Below are 24,810 nucleotides of genomic sequence, written 5' to 3' on the forward strand. Positions count from 1 at the left end.
TTTCCTAAGATTATTGCTTAAAAATACCTTAAAATATTAATTTGAGGGAAAAAATAATTTCATGTTAGCTTGTTTTTGTCATAGAGATCAATGTAAAAGCTTTTTAATGTTGCTATTCTGAGTACAAGTTAGATTAAATGCACTGTTTGAACCTCTAGTTTATTCAATGAACTATCTTAGCATTTGCTGTGAAATTATGCTTTAAAAAACAAGGAAATTTTCCTTTCTGGAATTCTGTAGTGTTTTAGAAGCTGTGCATAGAAATCCTGGATCTCAGCAATTCTCTGAAATTTTATTTAGAGTTAGTAATTCTTTTAAATTAGTCACTTGCTTATAATTAATGAGAATATCCTTTCCACCTAGTCCCTAGGTATAGTAATTACCAATTACTAAAAATGTCAACAGATTTATTGAAAGAGCTTCAACGTCATACTGTTTTAAAATACAGAAAATTAAGGAAACAAGCATTTGCATGAAATGGATCGCTGGGCTGGATTTTTTGCTTACATTTTAAAATTATATTTTAATGGTACGAGGAGAAAAAAAAAAGCTATGTTGGTATTTTCTGCTATAACCTGAAAAGTTCTGGACTTCATTCTTTATAGCTGGACAAGTATTAGAAAGAAAATGCTTACCTTGCTTTTAGGCATATATTGAAATGGCAAGAAAAACACTAGAGTTTAATAAAGTAAAATGTTTTAAAGTGGCACATCCAAATAAGAAACCCAGTTTAGGTCCTTAATCTCCCACTGAGCTGCAGTTTGACAGGTGCTGGACAAAGGCATTAGTGTGTATAGGAGTTAGGCTCTACCCCTCCTGCAAAGTGCCACATACCTTTATTGAATAAGGGACTTGCTTGTCCTTCAGATTGTGGGTAAACTGCAGCTTTGATACTTAATTCTAAGGTCAGCTCTAGTGTAAAAAGTTATTTTTATCTCTTCTTTGTGATTTGTTGAGAAGCTGCCATTGCCAATCTTATTGTTAAGAAATTACTTGCCAAATTATTTTTCAATAGTAAACAGTGGCCTTGTATACACAGAAAATAAGTTAATTGGATAATTTTTCAATTAATTAAAAATGGTTTTTTACCCCTCAAGTTTATACTGAAAGAGGAAAAATGACCCCTAAAAATCAGCAAGATAGTTTTACTATGTTCCAGAGGCAGATGATTGAATTGTACTTTTCTTATAACTTGATAATTTGGACTAATAAAAAAGTGTGCTTCTTTCTGAAACATTTCAGGATCCAGCACAGTCTTCAGGTTTTCATCCTTCAGCATCTGTTGTTGCAGTAGGGACGCTGACTGGAAGGTAAGAGGTGCAGAGCTACACCTTGGGCACCAACAAACACTGACTTTTCCAGCTCATATCCAAGTTCATGTTCTGAGTTTACAGGTGTATGCAATGACACATCTTCATTCCCTACTGATTTCTCTTGGATGTCACAGTGAAATTTATTTGTATTGCCTTAGTGCCTAGAAACCCTAGGCTTGGGCCGGCACCCTGTGTTTGCTGAGTGTTGCGTGAACAAAGAGATGATTTCTGCTGTGGCGGAGAAACAGTGTGAGATCAGTGGGAGGGGGACATTTAGAGAGGGCAGGAAGCCTAGCTTAGCTCTGAGACCAGGCATGGGAAGTACTGTCACCATACCAGTGACCTAAATGTTAAATCTTGGTGTCCACTGGGAAAAAGGAGAAGCCAAAGGAGTCTGATATAGTGGGCTAACTTTGCAGATATGGAGGGAGATTTTCTCCAAGGCCTTTGGGCTGCATGGAAGAAATCACATAGAAACATTTTGTGCATTGGAAAATGTAGCAAGTGGTTTGTGATCCCTAATGCAGTAAACCAGAGGCTTTAAAAAAATTAGCGAATATGCTACACCTAGTGTAAAAATGCACATTAAGAGACTTGTTCTGCATGAGGAGTGTGAGGGATAAACAAGGCAGAGGAAACTGAGGTGTGGGAGAGTATTTTAGACAGCAGGTTGAGCCCTTGGTGACATCAGTGGCGGCTGCTGGGTTTCTGTGGTTGTCTCTCATAGAAGGGACTGCCTTTGCTTAACTTCTCCCTCTCCTTTAATGTCACTTGAGGGCAGACTTGGCTGTTAGTACTGAAAACAGTTCCAGTTCACTGAGAACATATAGGAAGCTTGTAGGTTATTCCAGATTTTGTATCAGCCCTAAATAAAGGATTTGCTTTTGTTACTGAATGTACTTTTTTTACTAAATATAGTAAAACAAAAGGAGAAGCTTTGACAGGAATCTTCTCTTTGTCTTTAGTAATTTGACACAAGTATTGAAATGTAAATTTTATCTTTGTTCTTTCTACATGTTTCCACAAACTAATTTTTGGTTCATTAAAATTAATTAATTAAATAAAACTATGGAAACAATAATGAATTAATTAACTTTAAAATTAATTAATTAATCTCTTTCTTCTATCAGAAGAGAATGGTCCTGATGCTTGCTTGTGTTTTCCCTTGCCCTAGGATTTAATGCAGGCATCAATTTAAACATCAGCATAGCACACAGGAAGGTCTTTAAAGGAAAAGGGACATCACAGGCAATTCTTACTTTATTCTTATGCATGACATATTAAAAACCACTAAAATCTGATATTGGGGTCAATGCCTGAACATTTTTGTGGTTAAAAAGATGTGAAGGAAACTCTCCTTGTGTTAAAGTAAAAATAGACCAAACTAAGTTACAGTTGCTGTTTTTCTCTTCTCGGTATAAAACTTATGCTATTTTGACAGAAGTTGGTCAAGATTACAGTAAATTTAAATTCCTTATGGAATGATTTATTGGCCTCTTTCTGTATTTACAACAGGTGGTTTGTGTTTGACACAGAAACAAAAGACTTGGTCACTGTACACACAGATGGAAATGAACAGCTGTCTGTAATGCGTTATTCACCAGGTTTGAGAGCATTTATTTACTGGGGAAAAAAAAGATGTTGAATTTTTTTATTAATTTAGTGGTTGGTTTGTTTTAAAATAAGTCTCTGCTTGCCATACTGAAGTTGAAAATAAGTGTGGCATTAAACATTGGCAGGACTTTATGGGTGGTGTCTTAAGCTCTGGTTTTGTTTTCCCTCCCTCCCCAACAGACTCAATATGGTTTCACTGTGAAGAAGGGGAAAAAAAAAAAAGACTTAACTCTGCAGGCTGTTGTAATTGGGTTAGCCTGAAATGGACTATAGCTGCTTCCAGAAATGTTATGTGTTTTTAACAGTAATATTTGTTAGTATAAAATTGCTGGGTTTTAGTCTTGATAGATACATCAACATGCAACTGGAAAATTAAAAATATAATTTCATTTATTAATTTTTCAGTATCAAGGCCTTTAAGAACAGTTCCTCTTGTCTGTGACATGCAAACTTTTCAAGATTAGCCTAAGCTCTTTCTTACAGGAATAATTGCAGTTTCACTTTTGTGTTTATAGATGGAAACTTCTTGGCAATAGGTTCCCATGACAACTGTATTTATATATATGGTGTAAGTGAAAATGGAAGAAAGTACACTAGAATTGGCAAATGTTCAGTAAGTAATCTTTTTTCTCTACAAGTATCAACACCCAAAGTGTATTTTGTAGCACTGTATTAATGCTGTCACATTGTGGCACACTGTTAGTGCAGTTAATACAATACATTTTCTTTTGTAGGGTCATTCCAGCTTCATTACTCATCTGGATTGGTCTGTTAATTCACAATATCTCGTGTCTAATTCAGGAGACTATGAAATCTTATACTGTGAGTAAGGATTATATTTAGTCCTTTAGTGCAAAGTTCAGGCAGTCTAATACAGAGTTAAAATTTAAATGAGACCATATAACTGCCAAGATCAACCATATGTTTTAATTCATCTGGTGTAATCAGAAATCTATATGATCTGAGAATTAAATGTGTTGTTAGTGGGGTATTTTTCTTTTGTAGGGATCCCCTCTGCTTGTAAACAAGTTGTGAGTGTTGAAACAACTAGGGATATAGAATGGGCCACTTACACCTGTACTTTAGGATTCCATGTTTTTGGTAAGTATATTTCCTCTTACAAGCTCTTACCATGCTTCTTATTAACAAACACTTGTAATGCCAACTTTTGCTTATGAAACATGACTATTCATAATTCAGGGAAAAATACAGAACTTCTGTTATGCCATTTTTATTACAATCTGTCTTCTTATTTCAATCCAGAAAGATTCTGATTTAATATTCTTGCTAGCTTCAAGTACAAATATCATTAGAACATAAGTGGGAGATAAGGAAAAAATCATATACTGCCCTTTCTGTCACAGTAGAGCAGCTTCTCATAATTTTTAATTTGAAGTACCAGTTCTGTGAAATTGTCATGTATTTAGGCAGTTACTGGGTCGAATCCCCTTACCAGAACTGGCTTCCTTTGCTCTGATTACTGTGCAAACACAAAATTGATAAGTCTCTCTCATTAAGAACTTATCATGCATTGTGATACAGCCTGTAGCAATTAAATTGAGTTAAAGAAATTTAAAAAGAAAAATATAACAAAATCTAATGGTTTGTTTCCATGGGACTTCTCTTTTGCCAGTTTTGAAGGATCCAGTTTCCCCAGTGTAGTCTGGAGCCTTGTACTCATTCTATGTGCAGAACTGGACAGATGGTTACAAACACTGAGTATGAGAAGCTTCAAATTCTTGAGTCCTCAAGAGGAAATAGGAAGCCATGGTAGAAGTTCAGAGAAGGGTCTGGTTTAGTATAAGTGGTAAGCAAGGAATATTTGCAGCCATGTTTCAAGTAGAATAGATTGCAGTGATGTGTTTGAAGGCAGCCATAAAGGAGATGTTTTCAGTGCCTGAAGATGCTATGGCAGTAGCAGTATGCTGGGAAAACACGTTCAAATTTTCTGTCATTTAGCTGACAAGCAGTGCTTGGATATCACTTGGATATCACAGCATGCAGATTAAGTAAAAGCAGGAAATTCTGGAAGATTGGCTGCATGTTGACATAATGTATTTTTCATTTAAGGGATAGAGACCCTTGAGGAACTATAAAAATATTTCTGGGGTTTGAGTACACCCTACACATAGTTACAGAGCTACAAAGTCTTTGCATTTAACATCACAGGTTCAGATACTCTGAGATACTAAATACTTTATGTGAGGGTTCCTTACTTTTTAATTCAGATTCCTGCAAAATACAGTGCTATTATAATCTGGGGCTGCTTTTGGTGCATAGAAAGTCAGAGGAGAGAGGCATGTCACACTTGAGAAGGATTCTCCCCATGCCTTGCAACAGATCTGTTTTTTGAGACAAAATAATCTGCAGAGAGGGGAGGAGAGATGACGCTGCTAAAGCTAAAGTGTTACAAAACCCAACACTTTAAAAATATTTCTTTAATAAAAGATGTACTACAATTTGATGACGAACCCAGTTAGTGCCTACTGCTTTCAGTAGGGAAGGAGTAGTTTTGAAAGTTGAAATGTCAGGTATTTTCTAAGTATTGGAGTGTGATCAACCTCATTGTAACTGTAAAAACAATTGGTTACTGTCAACATGAGACCTTTAGTACTTATTTTCAACATCTCACAGAGAACAGGCAAAGTACTGAGAAACTGCAGAATGAATGCAATATCTGCAGGATCATATATATACACCTTCAGAGCCTATATGGAGAGGCTAAAAAGCAGGGTGGCTAGAATAATAAATTGAAGAAGCACATAGATAATGAGTTGGAAACCAATACATTTTTATTGGAAGTCCATCTGTACTTTGGGGCCTCAGAGCAGCCAGTTAGAAGAGTCTTCACATGCTTGCTGGGATCGCTTCACTGGACACAGAAACTGCAGTCACAGCATCCAGGACGTGAGGCTTCTGGTATATTGATTGTTCAGTAGCTATGGCTGACTGAAACTAGGGATGTTCTCTCTCTCTGGTAGAACCACATAAAAATCCCAAATTATGCATAGCACATGCAGATCAGCATAACCAATGCAGGGGGAAAAGGGAACACTGACTGGTCCCTTGAACACCTGTCTTTGAGCATGGGAACAGATTAGTCAGTCTGGAAGAGTTTAGAGATGATTCAACTGAAAATCCATAGCATGTAAAAAATTGTGCTTGAGGGAGGCTGTTTTAGTGACACAAACACATAAATGCGAAGGAGCAAAGACTTTAAAACACTTACTGATCTATAAGCTCTTTCAAGAGCCATGTGCTGCTGGATACACAAGTAAGGTATCAGTTCATAGCACATGTCCAGTTTTGAAAAAAATAGCATTTGAGGTCAAGGACAGGAACAGAAGAAATCTAAGATGCTCTATAAAGCCTGACAATGTTGCAAGCAAAGCAGAGCTCAGACTGGTTGTGTTCAAAACCGACTAGAACACTGTAAATTGAATATTATGTTTGTTTGAATATATTTACTAATAGCATGCGTGGTAAATCAGCATGTAAAGTTTTTAGGTGGTGTAAAGCTGCAGGATTAGCAAGTTGTCTCAAGAAACAGCGGAGTGGTATGAAAAAAGGAAGGAATTCAACAGAGCCAAAGAGGAGGCTCCTCACTAGAATGGCAGAACCCAGTTGTACAAATGCAGAACAGATGAGAGCAGATCTGTACAGAAGGATCAGATTACTCTTGCATACAAACTAAACATGAGTCAACAGCATTATGCTGTTGTAGGAAAGGAAGATACATTAGTGGGATGTGTAATGAAAAGGATTTCATGCAGAATGTGAAGCTATCATCCATTTATCAGTATTGGCTTCAGTCACAGCTGGAATGGCTGCTGCTGTTTTTTGCACATTGGACCAACAGATAATGTGCTGACTAGCAAGAATAATTAATTATCCATCTAAATATTGTTCTGAGAGAAGAGAGTAATGAATGAATTTTAGAGAAGAGGAAGAGAAAACAGAATGGCGTCAGTCTTCAAATGAGAGAAAGGAAATGGTCTTTTACAGGTCTTTAGAGGATGGGAAAAAATAAGGACTACTTTTTCAGCAAGGGGATTCAATTTGCATATTCAAAAAAACTGAGGCAATGGAATAAATTTTGAAAGAACCAAGAGATTCAAAGAAAAACCATATTATTATCCTTTCTCCATTTCAAAATAGCAGTCTTGTTTCTTTAACCATTTACTTCAGGGGTTATTTCCAGCTTGTCATAGTGACCTCTTGGGAAGACTCCTGCCTCTTTTCAGCTAGCATTTGATATTCATATAGCCTCCTTCTTGTCAAAGCAGATATTTAAAAAAGCTTTTCTGCGTCTCCTTGTTCTGCATATTCATAATTCCACGAGTAGCAATTATGGTGTTTCTTTGCAGCTTCCATTTCTTTGGGCCTCTTTCACTATCCCTGATCTAGCAATGCAGTGTTTCCACACACATCAGGAAAGTTAAGAGCAGCCTACAAATCAGACCTTGCATTTTATTTATAGCAATTTCTAATTCCTTATAAAGACATGGAATCACCTCCTGGTGGTGAATTGCTGTGCAGTGATACAAAGGCTGTATTTGGGAAGAATCCCAGTGACTGAAGGATAGCTGTTCCCACAGTGCATGGCAAATGCCCGCTGTGGGGTTAGAAGTATCCCAAAGAAGGAGGAACTGGAGTGTGCCTCAGGATTTCTTAGGGGAGTGGCAACTCTCTCACTTTGATCTGCAGCAGCACCAGAGGAGGAGTGTGAGCTTGAGTGGGCAGGGCTGCAGGGCACACTGCAGGGGCACACTGCAGAGGACAGGTGACACAGGGACAGGTGTCACTGTCAGACACAAAATGAGTCACATGAACACAGCTCGAGGTGTGGTGAAAGAAGAAGAAGGGTTTATTTGTTCTTTCAGTATTTATAGGTTTTCGACAAGGACCAGGGATTGGATAGTCAGGTCACCACCTTCCCAGCCACACTGGCCATGAGAGACGTCCATCAAAAGGCATATCTTTAATGGAATGTATAAACACCTATGTTTATAGTTACCTTCCTGGGAAAGTGGCTAGAAATTATGAAAACAATATCGAAAGGCCTGAATCTCAGGGCAACAGACAGGCACAGAAAATCACAGAGCCAAGACTCGGCAGGGGTTTTGCCAAGTCATAATGGCAGAACACGCAGGATAACAGAAGATGACAGTGGTCTCTGAAAGCTTGGTGCCCTTAATGTTGAGTAGGGATTAGATAAAATCTAAATTAGAAAATCTTAACCAAAAAAACCCTGCAGAACTGTGTACAAAATCCTGAAATTTCAGTAACTGGAAGGATTTTAGTAAAATTGCAATTTGTTACAGGCAAGTACTCAGGGGCTTTAAAGATGTGGTGCATAGATATGGTCTCTGCACTGTTGAACCTTACAGTTTGATTTTAGGACACTACTTTGTGCAAGAACAGCAAAGAGTATGGTACGTGGGGAAGGAAGAGAAGTACTTACAGTAGAACAAAAGCATTTAAAAGCCTTACAATAGGTTCAGTTCCTTTTCAAGGGACCTATTAATTAATAAATAATAATTTAAACTATATAATGTCTTTTTTCATAGATTTTAGACTTTAGTAATACAAAGAAATTACATCTGGATCACGCTCTAGTCTAAAAACCACACCCATATAATATGAAAAAAGTTAACTCCTATATAAGAAGAAGTGAAAATAAAAGCAGTAACTTATTTTCCACATAACCATATGAAAATTCTTTCAGGCTCAGACATGACTGTAATTCAGCAAAATGCATCTTCTCAGAATAAAAAGCACTTTGCTGACTAGAGGAAATAAAGCAGTTTTTTATGTGCTTGATTACCTATTAGGATCTGGACTTTAGCTGGTATGGAAATACACATTCTGAGTCAGATGCAGTTATTTTTATAGGTTTTCCTTTTCCTTAAACAAGTCGTCCTTTATTAATATTTTTAACAGAAACTTAGGCTGTCACTTTTATTTCCATTATAAAAGCCTTTAATTAGTCCCTCTGTGTTTCAGGTGTATGGCCTGAAGGTTCAGATGGTACAGATATCAACGCTGTCTGTCGATCCCATGGGAGAAAACTGCTATCGACAGGAGATGACTTTGGCAAAGTACATCTCTTCTCATATCCATGCTCACAGTTTAGGGTAAGGTATTTCCCAAAAATTTGCTCTTGTACTTTGCACAAATGCATTAAATGTTGTTTTCCTATGAACAAAAAAACCCACGCACATCAAAGCAAGAAGAATGAGAGTATTTATACATCTAAGGGATTTATTTAAGGTTGATTGAGACAACAATTAAATTTAAAAGTTAATTTAATATTAAAATACTTTAAGAGAAAGATGTGATGCCTTGGTTTCATTGTTGCATGCATGTTCTAACGAGATGCTTTTATGACAGCTGCTATTCTCACTAATATGGTGTTTTCTAGGCTCCAAGCCATGTGTACGGTGGACACAGTAGTCATGTAACTAATGTAGATTTTCTCTGTGAAGACACCCATCTCATCTCCACAGGAGGAAAGGACACAAGTATCATGCAGTGGCGAGTCATTTAAAGGAAACATCAGCATGAACATACACAGTTGAGTCGACCATGCACAGAACTTATGTATAAACTGTATATTTAAAACTTAACAGTATGTTTGCAGTTTAGCCTGGTCACTGTGATTTTTGTTTAAAAAATTCTTACAAACCTCAGGAAAATTAAGCCCTGTGCTGGTTACCTTACTCAGTCTAGTATTTTTTTTTCAATGTGTCACACCTTAAGATTGATTGTTCTCTGTTGTACAATATACAATGCAGTACAAGTTTAATATAAGAAATGTGGCTTGACAGTTTGCAATACAGTGGTATCAGCAGAATGTGACTATCTTAAATGTTTTCTATAAACACTGCTAAACTGGTCACAAAAATGCCTTTCAAAGACTGTATATATGTGCTTATTCGTTTCACTATCTACACTTTGTACTATATATCTACTTATGTAGAAAAATCTATGACAATGTCAAGGTACTGAACTGTTTCTGCTGGAGGCTGATGAATAGATACAAAAAGTAAAAACTGCGATGTAAGATGCAAAAATTAGTGCTTTAGACTTGAAAATGTGAATGCTGGTATATTTGCATTCTCTTGGGAACAGCACACCGTGGGTGTCACCCATGAGGAGTTGTGTTCCTTTTCCAATGAATCAGCAGGCTTTGTCCCAGTTTGACCTGAATTTCTCAGCAGGGCTTACAGATGTCTGTGTGGTTCAGGTAGTCCATATGAGTTTAAATTAAAAATCTTTTTACTTGTATATGAACAATTTCTTTTTGAAAACAAACCGATAAAGCTAGGCCACATCCCCATTATTGGCTCATATATTTAACTAATATGTATATTAATCAGCATGATGCTATATTGTACATGTATAAGATTTTAGCAGTTCATAACAAATGGTAAGGCCATGTAGCTTTACTTTTTTATGCTTATGGATATTGTATATTTGTATTTTAAGACCAAGTAGACCAAGTCTAAAGATATCTTTATAAGTGTACCATAAACCTGCAGAGGTTAAAGGAAGACTTGGAAGCCTACATGAAATATTAATGTGTAACTTCTGGCCCCTGTGTTTTGTGCATGGATGGGTATTTATAGTATGAAATAAGATTGTGTTTTGCAATTAAGTAACAGTGGAGGTGGTATAAAATGGTTAAGAAGGCCTTATCAATGTTGATTGTGACACAGATTGAAATGTATTGTTTACTATGAGGAATGTATCTGAAGAATTTTAAAAGAGGAGTTCTACGTGGACTCAAAAAAGGTAATATTAAAATTTTGCTTGTAACTGACAGTAAATGTTAATTCTCTGAACTCTAAAGCACTGGTTGTTTAGAGTGATTTAAATGAAATTGAATCAATAAATTTTGAAACTTTTTTATTACATCTCCAACCTCCTACACTGAAAGTGCAGGACACCAATAAACATGTATTAAAGTCAATTCTCAATGCATTCTTCCTGTTTAGTAAGGTGTCTTTGTTTAAGCATGATATAGAAGAGACAGGCTTTTAGTTAACAACACACATTTGTGATTTCTCAATTAGAGAAGCATTTGAAAATATATGGCAGTAAAATCTAGATTTTGGGGTACATAATTTTATGTGTGCCCATGACTCTGGGGACGTAATGACAATGCATACTCAGAGAGTAAAGCTCCAGCTTTGCAGCAGGGAAGGATAGACCACATGCTCTCACCTACAAACTGCCTTGGTCCTGCCTTCCAGCACACATCTCATGTTTCTGGGTACTCAGCTGGTGGAATGTTGTTCCACTGCTCAGTTATGCTCATGGCAAGAGCTCCTGATGATTTCTGTGTTAGGAACTTGCCCTCAGGCAAGACCTTTGAAGGCCAAGGTTTCAAGGTCACTTTAACCTGATGTTACCTGGCACTGTCACTGAAGGCAGAGGTCTTGATCCCAGCTGCTTACACTGCTCCCGTGCAGCAGCACAAGAGTTATTGTGGCCATAAGCAGACCCCAGCTGGGACACAGCAGCTAGTACAGACAAGAAACCTGTTTCCTCACCTTCTGATCTAGCTGTGCAATGTGGAAAAATAAATGGCCAGAGGAGCACTGGAACAACTTCTTTTAATAGTGATGTTAATCTCCCTCTTCTTGAAGTGTGTGAAGCTGAGGCACAATACCCTTAGCCTTTCTAAGGTTAATCCAGTCATAAGAGTCCATAACACACAAGTGACAGGTTTTCATTGTGTCTGGGTGCTTGGTTATCCACAATATCTTCTGTTTGTTGATTTTTAAATTTTGTTTTGAAATTTGCTTTTGCAAATGGGGTGCTTTCAGGTTTCCTACTTTTGGAACTGTAGGTGATTTGTCATTACTTGTAGCAGAGAAAACAGGAGTTGCAAATTGGCTTGGCTTGTTCCCTTTTCATCCTTCTCACATGGTGCTACTCTCGGGATATAGTAAAGCATTTGTGATCCCTTTCTTCATTTTAAATTGTTATCCTTTAGAAGAAATAGATGAGGAATACTGCAAGTTCATCCCTAGGGTTACTGATCAAAGGGCTTTTCAATAATCCCATCCCATCTGTGCCTCTGCTGCTCCTCTGTTTCTAACTTCTGCTGTTAAATGTGTCTTTGTTCCTCTATGAAAACCTGATAAACGTATTAGCTGAATTGGCAAATGGTGGGTAATGTCTTAAACCAAATATCCGTTTGATGACTGTTAAAGTGATTCTCCTGTCTTTATCCAGGAAATTCTACACAATTTTGCCATTGTTATAGCTAATCTTCAGGTCTCCTCTCTTCCATCCTTGTTCCTTTGTTCTTGCATTTATTTGCTTTCTCAGGAGTGTCTTCTCTTTCACTTTAAAAGAAAAAGAGAACAAAATAAAATAAAGAAATAATTATGCCCAAACTTTTTGTATTTTATTCTCTCACCTGAATTCTTTACCTGACACTCTGTCTGCAGCAACTCTCTTTTCCTGCCCTACCATGGAGCATAAGGCTGGTCTAAAGTCCATGGCTGATGACACACCTGGGCTTCTGCTTCTGTCCATTCCCTCCCCTCATCCTGGCTGCAGCAGGTGCAGTGTTGCTCAAAGAAGAGACTAATCTCTCCATGTCTTTTGTGTATTGCTATTGTCTACCAAGCATTGAGATAGTCTCCTTCAACTTCCTTTGATTTCAATTCTCATTTCTTTCCTTCATTTCTAGCATTACTCTTCAGCTTCCAGGACTGCTTTCCATGACTGGCACATGTTGCTGCCCTTATCTGCTCATAAAGCCAGTGGCCCTGACTACCCCTCTGATAGTTTTGGGGCTGTGTTCCTGGTTTCTTACTGTATGTCTGTTCACACTTCTTCTGTGACTTCGGCTTTGGGATATTAGTGAGTGCATCTGCTTTTAGCCCTTTCTCCCGAGCCTCCCACCTCCTTGCGTGGGGACACTGAGGGGACCAGCACTGTCTCATTGCTTCTCGATTGTCTCTGTTTGTCTGTGGGCAACCTGTAATTTCTATCATGTTCTTAGATTTTGAAATATTTTTATGGTAGGGATTTTTTATCTCTGTTCTCTGTCATTTAGCAATGGGATTTTGGGATCCTATACTCACTCCAGCAGTATGACTGTCATATTTGTCTAGAATGATGAGCATGTATTTGGGTAATGCTTCTCTGTTATGGTATTCAAACTGATCAGCTACTGAAGTTGATACTATCTATTGTCTTAAGTCTTAAATTATTCAGAAAACAATACAAATGCTTTCAAAATACTTCTTTCTCCCTCTTTTACGCACTTATAAAACAAACATAGACTCAATCTGGTTTTTAGGATCATCGCCCATTTCCAAATAGAGACTTTTCATTATTTTGTTTGCCTCTTCTGCCTGTCTTCATATATTTATTTTACTCAGAAATGATGTATTTTTGTATGATATCAAAACTACAGCCTTTTTCAACTTAATCCTATATGTATTTATATGTACTATTTTAATTATTTCCTGGAAGATGATTATTACATAAATGTTTCTGATAGCGCTCGGTTTTGACAGGTTGCTGAAACCTGAGAGGTGTTAACAATTTCCAACAGATAAGCTCTACAAAAAACAGTCACTATATTAAAAATGTTAAAAAAAAAAAAGGAGAAAAATGTAAAAGAAAATAGCTTTTGCAATGCTGGTGAATTAAAAAACTCTATCATTTCAAATTATTTTAAAAAATTCCTTGTGGAGCAAATCAATTTTGTTAAAATTGATTTTTCACTATTGCAATTAAAACAGGGTTAGTTAATTCAAGGTCATATTTCCTATGTGAAATGTTTGGATTATTTTTATTCTTTAGAAGATTTAATATTAGAAGATACTATTTTCCTTCAAAAGTATTCATGTGACAGGAGCTTGCAAGGGCAAACAGCCCCATTTTTGCAAGGGTTGGCATTTTTAATTTCTTTCGGTTCTGCTCAGGGAAGCAGGAAGTCTTTTTTGCTCTGTTTTCTACTGGAAATAGGGCTGTTGACAGATCACTCAATTGCATCCTCAAAAAATCCTACAGATGGCAAGGAAAATGTCACTTTAATTACTAGTGGAAAGAACAGGCTTATGGGAAGCCTAAACTGAAATCTTTTTCTCCCTTTGCTGGCCGGGATTCACAGCTGTGCAGGGGCAGTCTGGTGGCTGCCTTGCAGCTCCAGTGCAGCAGCCTGCCCTCCCTGCACAAGACATGCCCCAAGCCAGGCCACCTCCTCATCCAGAAGATGGGAGATGAGGAGCCGACTCCTGGGGGGAGAGACAGAACTGCTCCCGGATGTCTGCTTGGGAATGGAGGCTGCTGGATGGGTGGGGACACTGATGGTTCATGCTCTTGTTAGGAGGGATTTATGTTTCTCCTTAGTCATGAACTTCTGCGGCAACTTCATTCTTCTTAATGGAACTACTTTGCCCCCTGAATTCATTAAATAATCATAGAAGACCAAGTGATAATTTGCATGGAGGTATCAGTGGCAGTGCAGCCAAATCTGCCATCTAGCTCTGAGTCTGACAGACCTTATTTGAGTCAGTAGTGATAGCGATGGGCTAATCTTCAAAAGCCACTTTGGAGACCTTTGTCAATCGGGACAGGTTCACAGCACTGTGGATCCCCCCATTCCCTGCCACATGTGGAAGTACAAGAAGGGGCCTCCTCTCAGCAGGGCCTGCCAGCGTCACCTGAAGCTGTAGGCACCTCTTTGGACCTCACATTTTGTTTGTCTTGTTAGGAAAGCTTGATGTCCTGGAATCAAGTGGCTCCTCCCCACCAGCTTCACAGAGGTTTGGTTCTACCATCTTTTGTCTGACTACAGATTACACTAAAGGAATTTAGACATTTCTGTTTGTTTGCAGTGGACGTATCTCTCCTTAAAGGCTGCCTCTTTGGATCTAGTCTGAGGTGCTGAGGTCAGAACCAAGGGAGTGGTGACCTGCTTTCTGGGTCTCCATGCAACTGAATGGGTTTTTAGCATGAGCTTGTAAGAGATGAGCATTTTTTAAATCTGTCCTTTGGAATTACCTAGAATAAGCATGTAGCCAGAGGGAAGCAAATTCATCTGCTCTGTGGATTCTGTCAGTGCTAAACGAGCTACAGTTGCTCCAAATTCCAGGTTGTAGGATAAAGAAATCTCCTTCAGGCTGTTCAGTCATTATGGTTAGAAAGAAAAAAAAATAAAAAGCCTGGGTAAATTCTGCAGCCACGTTAGATTATTGTAATTTGTCATTGCCTTGCCTTGGCCTCGCACTGCAGAGATGTGCTGAAGGGGGAACAGTGTACACGACCCTGAAGAGAACTCCTCTCTACAAAATCAATTGCCTGGCTGTTCTTTCTGCATTCAGTTTCTCAATGAGATAAATGTCAACATTTTAGGGTTCCTTCCTCCCTGCCCTGCTTCTTCTTTTTTCATCAGCTTTCATTGACATATAACACAAATTTATGACATCAGCGTATAACCACAGGGGAAGTTATTACACCAGAGGTTCAAGTGTTGTGTCCTCTTTACAGCATCTAAAAGGAGCAGAAGCTGAGTGTGTGTGAGTCTCTGTCTACAGCTCGAACAGTTGGAAAGTGAGCTGACAGGAGGCTCAGCCGAAGTGAAAAGCCCTGTGGCATTTCCCGTATGTGCAGCTCCTGCTCAGCAGAAAATCTGGCCACAGGCAGCGTAGCATCCTGCAGAGCCCCGGCTGCCTCTGACTCCGGGAGCACAGCATCACCTCGGAGCCGACTCCCTCTCGTTTTGGGTGAGAGGGAAAGTCGCCTTTGGCCTTGAACAGATCCCCAGGGTCTGCCTGCAGGGCAGAGCTCCTCCCTGCTGCCTGGAAGTCTGCAGCTTCCTGCTTCAGCCTCCCCACTGATTGTAAACCCTGCTCTCAGAAGGCATAACAGGAAAAATAAAAGTGCCAATGACCTCCTCCCTTCCCAAGAGGAGGCACTGACTACCTCCCTGAAAGCAAAGCTGGATTCCCATCTTCACTGTAGGACATGCAGTAAAATAGAATTTAATAGAATTAAAGTATATCAACAGTCTATTTTTCCTACTTATTCTCTGCCCTTTCCTATATTACTTCTTTCCCTTCTTCATGATTTCCTCATTTTTTCCTTTCCATGTAATTTCCTTTTCTCTCCTTTTCTTATAAAAATAAAAGTTCCAAACTTATGTAATTCCTTCATTTTTCTGTAGTCTCCATTTTCCTGTCCCCTTTAATGCCTTCCATACTCTTCTGCTACTTGAGTATTTGTTCCACTCTTTTCTCATCCTTCCCTCTTCATCCCAGAACTGGATGAAGTGTTGCCAAGGAAATGCAGATGCAGACAGTGAGTGGCCTCACCATGGCTGCCACAACAAACCTGAGATGGAGCCTTTGCCAAATGGTGCCAAAGATTGTAGGGACGTGGGGATGGGTGAAAACCCAACATTCAGGACTGAACCTCTCTGAATTTTGGGAATCTTTGACTCTCGCTTTGCACCTGAATTTTGTAATCATCTTCTTTCTGCCTCAGCAATGTTCCTGTGAAATTGTACAACTTCATCTCTGGCAAAAGTTCTGAGTCATGTTGCTGTCTGAGGAACAATTCCTTATAGAAATAAAAACATAAATGTATTACTGTGATAAAATGGATTAATATACTGAATTCCTCTCAAGGGTGTTTTTCACATGCCTAAATCCTCCTTGCTTAGGAAAAGCCTTCCAATAATAAGTGTCCACAAACTATTGTGGACATTCATTTTCCTTGAAAAGAGGTGGTTTTGTGGATAAGTGCATAGGAAAGTGCCAAAGTTTCAAGAGAAAGCTCTAGGCTGGACAAATTCAGTGGGGAAAAAAACACCACAAAACTCTTGCTGCACCAGGCTGGACATGGCATGGAGACTGAGAAAACAGCTGGATGACCTTGAGCTCCTGAGCAGAGGATGTTTGCAGAGGATGTTGCCCCAGGCTGTGTGACTGCATAAGGAGGATGTCCTCTTCCTCCTCCTCCCCTCCTAATATGAAATCTCTGAAGCAACAAACAGAGCAGGCCCCAGGGCAGTTTTTGCAACAGGACCCAGAGGCCTGGCAGCAGATCCATCAGGGTTTGCCATGCAGAAGCTGTCAGCTGGGAAAGATGCAGCCATAGGGACAACACTTCTCTTGTGCAGGTCTTTGCTGGGCTCTGAAGGAGAATTTGCAGTTAGGGAGATGTGCAGTGGGAAGAGGGAAGACCAATGAGTCCAGCAGGATGGTAACGACCCTGGTGGGTGAGGATTTCCCCTTGGACAAAGAGCAGGAGAATTAACAAAACTACAGTCAAAGATTATGTATCTGCTGATACAAATTACCAGCTTTAAGTCTCTTAGAAGACATACAGCTCTGATTGCAATATGATGTCAGATTTCTCCCAGCAAAACAATTATTACATGTTCTAGTCATGTCTTTCTGTCAACCCAGTGATCTGGTGGTCAACCAGTGAATGTAATAAGGGGGCCTCATGGATTCTGGTACAAGAAAGATTTTTAACACTGTTCTATTTTTGTGCCATTAGTGCCAGCAAGATTGGCATCTGTCTTCCTCTCTTGCTTCTTTCTGTAAGAGTAAATAAAACAGCAGATATAATTGTCTAGTCTAGTAGCCTGACTGCATTTCTGCATCATTTCTCAACCACCTCATGGGCAGTTCAGCCTCCCAACCCATTGCAAGGGTAGATGCTGCACAAGTTTATAGCCAGTGAGCTGCAGCTTGCCCAGGGACAGAGCACCTGTGCTCAGGAGGCAGTGCAGGTACAGTGGTGAGCAGCTGAAGCCACCCCTGTCCTTACCCAGTGGTTTGCAGTCCCTCATGGGCAGCTGCTGGGGCTGGATGTGTCAGAACTGGGCCACATGGTGGCTGTGATTTCAGCTCTTTGTGCCCCTTTATGCTGTGCAGACAAGGTGTACAGCAGATAAAAGTCTTTGCAGAGGACATTTTTGCTTCTATAAAACTAAATATTCTAGTTTTGTATCTCACCCATAGCATGATTTACATAAATTTATTTGCCTGTATAAACCTATCTTAAGGAAATTATATTTTTAAAAAACAGATTATCAGTGAAATAATATATGGATTTTCTATTTTAACCATGTTTTAAATTCTAGTATTAACATTAAACTCTCTAGTTTAATAAGCATCCTCTCTGCCTTATGCTGTCTCCCATATGTCCTATGAGCTGATCAGTGACCCACATGCTAAAGGATTAGTCAGATGATAGTAATAAGAAAATAGGTTTTATTTTTGCTCATTATTCATATGCTTACTATCTTCAGCAACCTCATCACAAATTATGTGGATGAGTTTCTCCAAGCCACTACCACTTGGGGAAGACTGCATATCAGATCTGTGCTGTGACACAGCTGTTTATTGTGCCTCCTAGGAGATTTAGGATTTGCTTAGAAGAAAGAACTAAAAGTTTTGGTTTCAAACAAGCAAGGAGGCCCCTAATATCTAAGGGAAACAGCTTCTTTAGGAGACCCTCTGTCTGAAATGAGCTTAGGTTCATTGGTTGTGTCACTTGGGAAGAGGATGGAGCAGACCTGCTACGGGACAGGGATAGCATGAGCTGGGATTTGTTCTTGTGAGGCACAGAAGTGGTGGGGGTTCCCTCCAGTAACTCTGTCTTTAACTACTCTTTTAACATATTAATGATCATTGAAAACAGCAGATATCAGATATGTATTAGCAACCAAGAAACAACCATGGCCTTGAATAAAAGGCATATAGATGATTACTACCACGGTTTTTGTTGCTGTTATTGTTGTGTATTTTATTGGGTATGGGGCTGCAGTGGACAGCAGCAAAGCTTGACAAGCTAGTGGTGAAATAGGTCTGTAGGGCATCAAATCTATGGGCTTGATTTTAACAACATTTATTCTGGTGGCATAGGTTACTACTACAGTAAAAATAAGTGTTCTATTGGCATGAATATATAAACTTTTCAGAGAAATTGAAATAAAAATGTAAATTATTTATGTGGAAAATGGCCCCTACTGCTTTGCTCTTCATTTCTTGTACGTTCTGTGCCACACCTGGCCACCTCCCACGCAGTCCCACAGTCGGCTCTGCACCGTGGGCACTTTCCCCTGAGCCCTCACACAACTCGCACCTTAGGCACTGCCCAGAGCCTTCCCCAGCCCCACTGCCCACACCTTCTCAAAACTGCTCCTGCACACAGAGACAGGGGCCACAGCTCCCTGTCCCTGCAGGGCACACACGGATGGAGGGGGTCTCAGGGAGTGACGGGGGCGGTGTTAATGGGGACACACACACACAGAGGGAGGGAGAAGACCAGAAGCCTTTACTGTTCCAGCCACCATGTGCACGCACATGCCATCTGCTTGGAAACCCACTGCTCGCTGTGGGATTTCATGGTTGTTTGGGGGTTTTTGTGTCTAAACTGGGTGATGCAGAACCGGGAGAGATCCACAGAGAGTCATAGTGAAGATTTACTCTGAGAAATGGCGGACAAGTTATGGTGAACTACGTATGGAATACCTGAGAAAAAATTGCGTGATTTTGTCCTGTATCATGGCAGATCCTTGAGGATATTCAAGTGATATCAATTTCAACATAATCTTTTTTCTACTAGGCGGTGCATGGGAAGAGGTAAAGAGACATAGAGAGGGGCAAAGGAAGTTCCAAGCTCTGGACCTCATGAATATCATCACCCTGTGGTTTGGGCTGCACAAGAGAGTTGACTGGGAGAAGGGCAGCGGGTTATGGACAGGACTGGGATGTGGAGTGGACAGGAGAGTTAGATGGCAGAAATACAGGGCTTGGAGGCAGTCCAGAGTTCCCGGGGTGGGTGGTGGGAAGGTGGGTGTGGAGACAGGACGAGGCTGAATGCACGGCAAGAAAGCTCTCAAGGACACTCGCTGAGACAAGTGGGAAGGGTGACGGTGTTAGCTGGAAATGCCATTTCTGCTCCTGCTTCTACCCACAAAAGCGCCGGTTCTGTCCCTGCTCAGGGCAGCAGTGTGCAGAGAGGTCTCCAACCTCGGCACTGCCCCGCTCCAGCCGGGAACGGATCGGGGACGCGGCACGGCCAAGTCCCGGCACCTCGCACCGGCCGAGGAGCCCGGCGGAGCCCGGAGCCGCCGCTCGGTGCCGCGCACGGTGCGCGGCCGCTCCCCGCCCCACCTGCGCCGGCCGGGGGACCCGGGGCTGCCCCCGACACCCGGGCGGGACCGGGCAGGGCTGGGGCTGCCCCCGACACCCGGGCTGGGCTGGGCTGTGCTGGGCGGGGCGGGGCGGGGGGCGGTGCGGCCCCGCCGCGCGTGGGAGCGGAGCGGCGCGGGGCGGGCGGCGGCGGCGGCGCTTTGTCCTGCCCACACACACACAGACACACAGACACACAGACACAGGCAGCGCAGCCGGGCGGGAGCCGGCAACATGGCCGGGCCGGCGGAGGGGCTGCCCGGCGCCGCGCTGCCCGGCTAGCGCCCAGGGGCCCGGCGCTGCCGCTGGGGCGGCGCCGCCGCCGGAGCCCCCCCCGTCCCGCCGCCGCCACCGCCCGGTCCCGGCTCCGGTCCCGGCCCCGGCCGCCGCCGCGCCCCGCCGGGAAGATGAGGTGAGTGCGGGCGGGGATGCGCCGAGCGCCGGGGCAGGGCGGCCGCGGAGCTGCCGGCGGAGGGGTGGGGGCACCTCGGGTCCCCGCGGTGGTGTCACGGCGTGGGGGTGGGGATTTCCTGTGCGAGTGGAAGGCGGAGGAGAGGTTAAGCAATGCGGCGCTTCCTAGTCCTTCACCGGATGGATAGTACGGGTGGGTGGTGACGTTTTTGGCATGTTTGACTGTCAGTGCCTAAGTCCATCTGACAGATTATCCGGTGGTTACAAAAGGCTGTGAGCGCCTGTGAAACTGCTGCGCTGGGCAGCCGGGATGTGCCCGGTGCTGCTCTGCTCTAATGCCGGGATGTGCCCGGTGCTGCTCTGCCCTAATGCCGGGATGTGCTCGGTGCTGCTCTGCCCTAATGCCGGGATGTGCTCGGTGCTGCTCTGCTCTAATGCCGGGATGTGCCCGGTGCTGCTCTGCCCTAATGCCGGGATGTGCCCGGTGCTGCTCTGCTCTAATGCCGGGATGTGCCCGGTGCTGCCGGGCCCTAATGCCGGGATGTGCCCGGTGCTGCTCTGCCCTAATACCGGGATATGCCGGGCTCCGCGAGGAGCTTCCGAGAGCTTCGCCGGGCGAAGGACTCCCGGTCGGGGAGAGCGGTGTGCCAGGAAGGGAACGAGGAGTTCACCGGAGAAGCGGAGATGGGATATTTCTCAAGAGCATCCAGCATGGGCCGTGCCGGATCTCCCTCTCCTCAGGCAGCGGGTGCTATAGCTCGTAGTTTTCCCGAGCTCAATTTGTCAATAGTGAACAGGAAGGGCTAAAGAGCCCCACCAAACCAATTTCCTGATGGAAGGATGAAGGGGAAATGTTATTTGGTTTGGTTTATGTTCGTGCAAACCTCTCTCTTTCCTCATTTATTCGAGTTCACTTGAGCTGTCAGTTTCTCGGAGCAACCCAACCCCTTGATTCATCTTTAATACTAGTGAATTTTTCCACTTAATAATTATCTTTAGCAAAGCAAAATTGCTTTGGGAAAGCTTAAAAATGGAAATAACAGTTTGAAGCCAGATATCTTTCTGTGGTGCCTGGTTCCTGAATTGCAGGGTTGGCATTGCTCCTAGCAAGTGCAGTGGGAGTCCAGAAAAGCCTTTGCCTGCATTTACAGTTACATTTACTCCTGGCATTATCATGTGTGTTGAAGACTTGGAGCTGCATGGATTTTTTTTTTTTTTTTTTTTTTTTTTTTTTTTTGCCATTTACATTACCATTAATTTTTCTCACTTGCTTAAAATTGCATTCTTGGGGAGGGCCAAAAGCACACAATCCTGCTGTGTCATGTGTCTCTGGTCTCCACACAAAAGGTGTGTCTGCATCAGTCTCACCTGGCCTGATCAGAATGCGAGTCAGACACCTCTGGGGAGAAGTCACCAAACATAACAGATGCTGGGGAAATTTTCCCTTGCTCGCTAAGCAGCCCAGTTGGGAGGACTCTTGTCCCATGAAGAAGGGTTGCTAGAGCTCTCCCCAGGAAGAAGGAAAGTTAATTTATTGCCCCATAAGCCCATCTTTCACCCCAGGGAGGCACTATGGGCAGTTTGGAAGGCTGCAATGACGCTGGGTTTCTGCCATTGAAGATGTTCTGCTCCACATGAACCTCCACAGTTGGTGGTTGCACTTTTTGTTGGAAGAGGGAATAGGGGAGAGACCCACCAGGACAGACTGTGAATAAGGGTATCATAATGCACCCCAGGTAATCCCCACCAGGCGAGCTAGGGCACTCGAAGAGGTCAGCCACAGGGTGTTTTGGAAGGGAAAAGCAGCTGAACTCCAGGAGAGGCTCCAGAACTTCCCCATATCCTCACTTTTAACAATGATGGAGGGGGTGCTTCTCTAGGTTGCGCCTCCCAGCTGCCTCTGCTCTACGTGAGGCGGCCAGAGCTGGTCTGGGTGTGCTGCTGGGCATGTCCTCGTGCAGCTGCCCTCTCCTGCCTTCCCCACACAACACTTGGCATCTGCAGGTGGATCACACTTAAAGTAGTCTTTTGTTATAAATACCACTGCTTCTTAATGTACAGTATTATTTTGTTGGATTTTTTTAATGAATTCCTGTTTTTAAAGGCTTCCATTAGATTTTTTTCCCTTGCATGTACAGACATTACTGAATAGCTTGTACTTGTCAGTAAATATATGTCTGTAAATCACCTAAAACCTTTTCCAATAACAATTCTTGTTTAATAAATACAGGCTGTATAATTCCAAAATACCCTGGCAGGCTATATAATCATTTAATAAAAACCACCTTGAAACATTTGCTTAGCCATGTGTGTTTTATTTATATCTCTTTTTGTGGTGAATAGATTACAGTGCTATTCTTTGCACTATTGAATTTATGTGATGGTTTCCATTTTTTGATAATTCTTTATGTCTTAGCTTCAAAGGTATGAAGTGTGTGAATAGTGGGTGTAGCAGACACCTTAGTAATAAAACCGATTATAATAGATGTTCTGCCTCAAAAATGGATTAGGATCCCTGTGTGGAAAATGTTAAAGTGCAGAGGTGTCATTATTTTTTAATACACAAAAATACTGCTTTACTACAACAAATGTAGCAGTTATTTGACAGCAGATATTCATTTATTCTTAGAAGTAACAGAATTAGCTCATGTTTGGGAAAATGTCTATGAATATCGCTGTAGGTGAAAATAAAATTTTTACATTCTGTCAACAGAGGTGTAACCCGTAATTTCTTAGTCATACCTGTAGTTTATAAGGCATCTGTGTTTCAGTGGTCCCTATGCTTAAAAATAAAACACAGACATAGCATTTTGGGTGTATCCCTGAAGAAATCCATCTCTCTCTTTGCCATGGCTGTAGTGAGTGTACATTTGCTCTCTGTGCTGTGCTCCTGAGACAATGATGGGGGGGAAACCACCCACTTTAAGCACTTAGTTTTTTTCTAAGCAGAACATGCAGTTAATATCTGGAGATAGAACCAGCCTCTAAACAGGATTATTCAGATTAATAATCCTTACTCTTTTGTGATAGCACATGCTTTAATCCAAGCCAAAGTAATGAGTTCAGCACAGAAATTATGGGGGGAAATGGTGTCACTGAGCACCTTAAAGTTTAGCTAAAGCTAGCCTTTCTGCCCTGAGTTTTTTATAAAGCTATCAACTGGAAATCTGAAAAATATTTTGTATCTAGCTCTAATTTAAATGGATGGAGAAACATGTTGAGAAAAAGAGGAGTGAATATTTATACCTTCCAGTTTTAATAACAGGAAGTTATATACATTATACTTCTTAATCCTTTTGTTTTCAGACATAAACAAGCAAAGTCTTTACATTTATACCAATAAACACAATGTATTGAGCATTTCAGTGTCCTCCCCATTTTCTGTTTATTAAGCAATCCATGATATAACTCAAGAGTCTTGCCAGTTCTTGCATGTGGGGTAACTGGAGTTGTATGTGTGCAGTGTTATTTTCTAACTTTTCTCTCTTTACCATTTCTTTCTGTTTGCATCTGTAAAAAACAGGAAAGAACATGATATTTTTATTTATAATATCATCAAAATTAGGATTACCAGCCTCACTTACTGGTGGTCTTTATAGCTCAGTGTTTTCAGTAGAAAAGCAGGAGCACACCCTAAGATGGACAATAAAATTGAGCTGGCTATAAAATATCATTTAACCTGGCCACTTAGTAATTGATTTCTGAGCTGGAGCAATATGCCTGTAACTTAACTAATTTTTCTTTAATTCAAAGGCTCTGTCCTGCCCTGTTCTGACTCCTGCTGTGTGCTGTGGTATTGTGGTGTGTGTGGTTGTGGGTTCCTGGGGTCAGTTTGGAGCTGTCAGATCACCTCCACAGACCTTCCTTTGGGTGTGTTTAGGTTTGCAGCCCTTCAAGCTGAACCTGTGCCACGCAGTTCTGCCAGCATCTCTCCACAGGAAAACACCCAGCCCTTGGCCTGTCATGGTTTGGTCAGCAAAATCCCAAGTGTGGGCACTTAGGCTGCTGACAGAAAATTGCTTTTGTTAGCTCAGCCTTGATCTTTAGAGGGCTAGGTAAGCTCCAGCTGGAGACAAACTCATGGTCAGGAGATTTTGGATCTTCACTGAAGGTTGTACCACGCTGGCTGTGGCCAAGTAAAGGCAGCAGTGGTGTTCCATTGGGAACAGGCAATGCTGGGTTTCCATCAGCACACCCTGACTGCCAGGCTGTGGAACAGGCAGGCCAGCTGTGCCTCTTTCATACTGCTTTTCTGTATACTTCCAACTTTTTTCCCCCTCTCTAAAATA

General features: G+C 41.6%; 2 protein-coding genes across 9 annotated transcripts in view; both read left to right on the forward strand.

Moving 5' to 3' along the window:
- The window catches only part of EML1 (EMAP like 1), a 125,410-nt gene extending 111,841 nt beyond the window's left edge, over positions 1–13,569 (forward strand). For all 7 annotated transcript variants that reach the window (XM_058844517.1, XM_058844502.1, XM_058844510.1 and 4 more), the window contains 7 exons: positions 1,243–1,310; positions 2,829–2,917; positions 3,443–3,540; positions 3,662–3,749; positions 3,933–4,028; positions 8,934–9,064; positions 9,352–13,569. In XM_058844517.1, coding sequence (XP_058700500.1) covers positions 1,243–1,310; positions 2,829–2,917; positions 3,443–3,540; positions 3,662–3,749; positions 3,933–4,028; positions 8,934–9,064; positions 9,352–9,477 — 696 coding nt within the window. In that variant the 3' untranslated portion in view covers positions 9,478–13,569. The remainder of the gene's footprint in view (positions 1–1,242; positions 1,311–2,828; positions 2,918–3,442; positions 3,541–3,661; positions 3,750–3,932; positions 4,029–8,933; positions 9,065–9,351) is intronic.
- Positions 13,570–20,213: 6,644 nt separating this feature from the next.
- The window catches only part of EVL (Enah/Vasp-like), a 143,293-nt gene continuing 138,696 nt past the window's right edge, over positions 20,214–24,810 (forward strand). For both annotated transcript variants that reach the window (XM_058848742.1, XM_058848714.1), the window contains exon 1: positions 20,214–20,522. In XM_058848742.1, the coding sequence (XP_058704725.1) occupies positions 20,518–20,522 (5 nt within the window). In that variant the 5' untranslated portion in view covers positions 20,214–20,517. The remainder of the gene's footprint in view (positions 20,523–24,810) is intronic.

This window comes from Poecile atricapillus, chromosome 1 (assembly GCF_030490865.1).
Source record: "Poecile atricapillus isolate bPoeAtr1 chromosome 1, bPoeAtr1.hap1, whole genome shotgun sequence".
In the NCBI taxonomy this organism is placed as follows: domain Eukaryota; kingdom Metazoa; phylum Chordata; class Aves; order Passeriformes; family Paridae; genus Poecile; species Poecile atricapillus.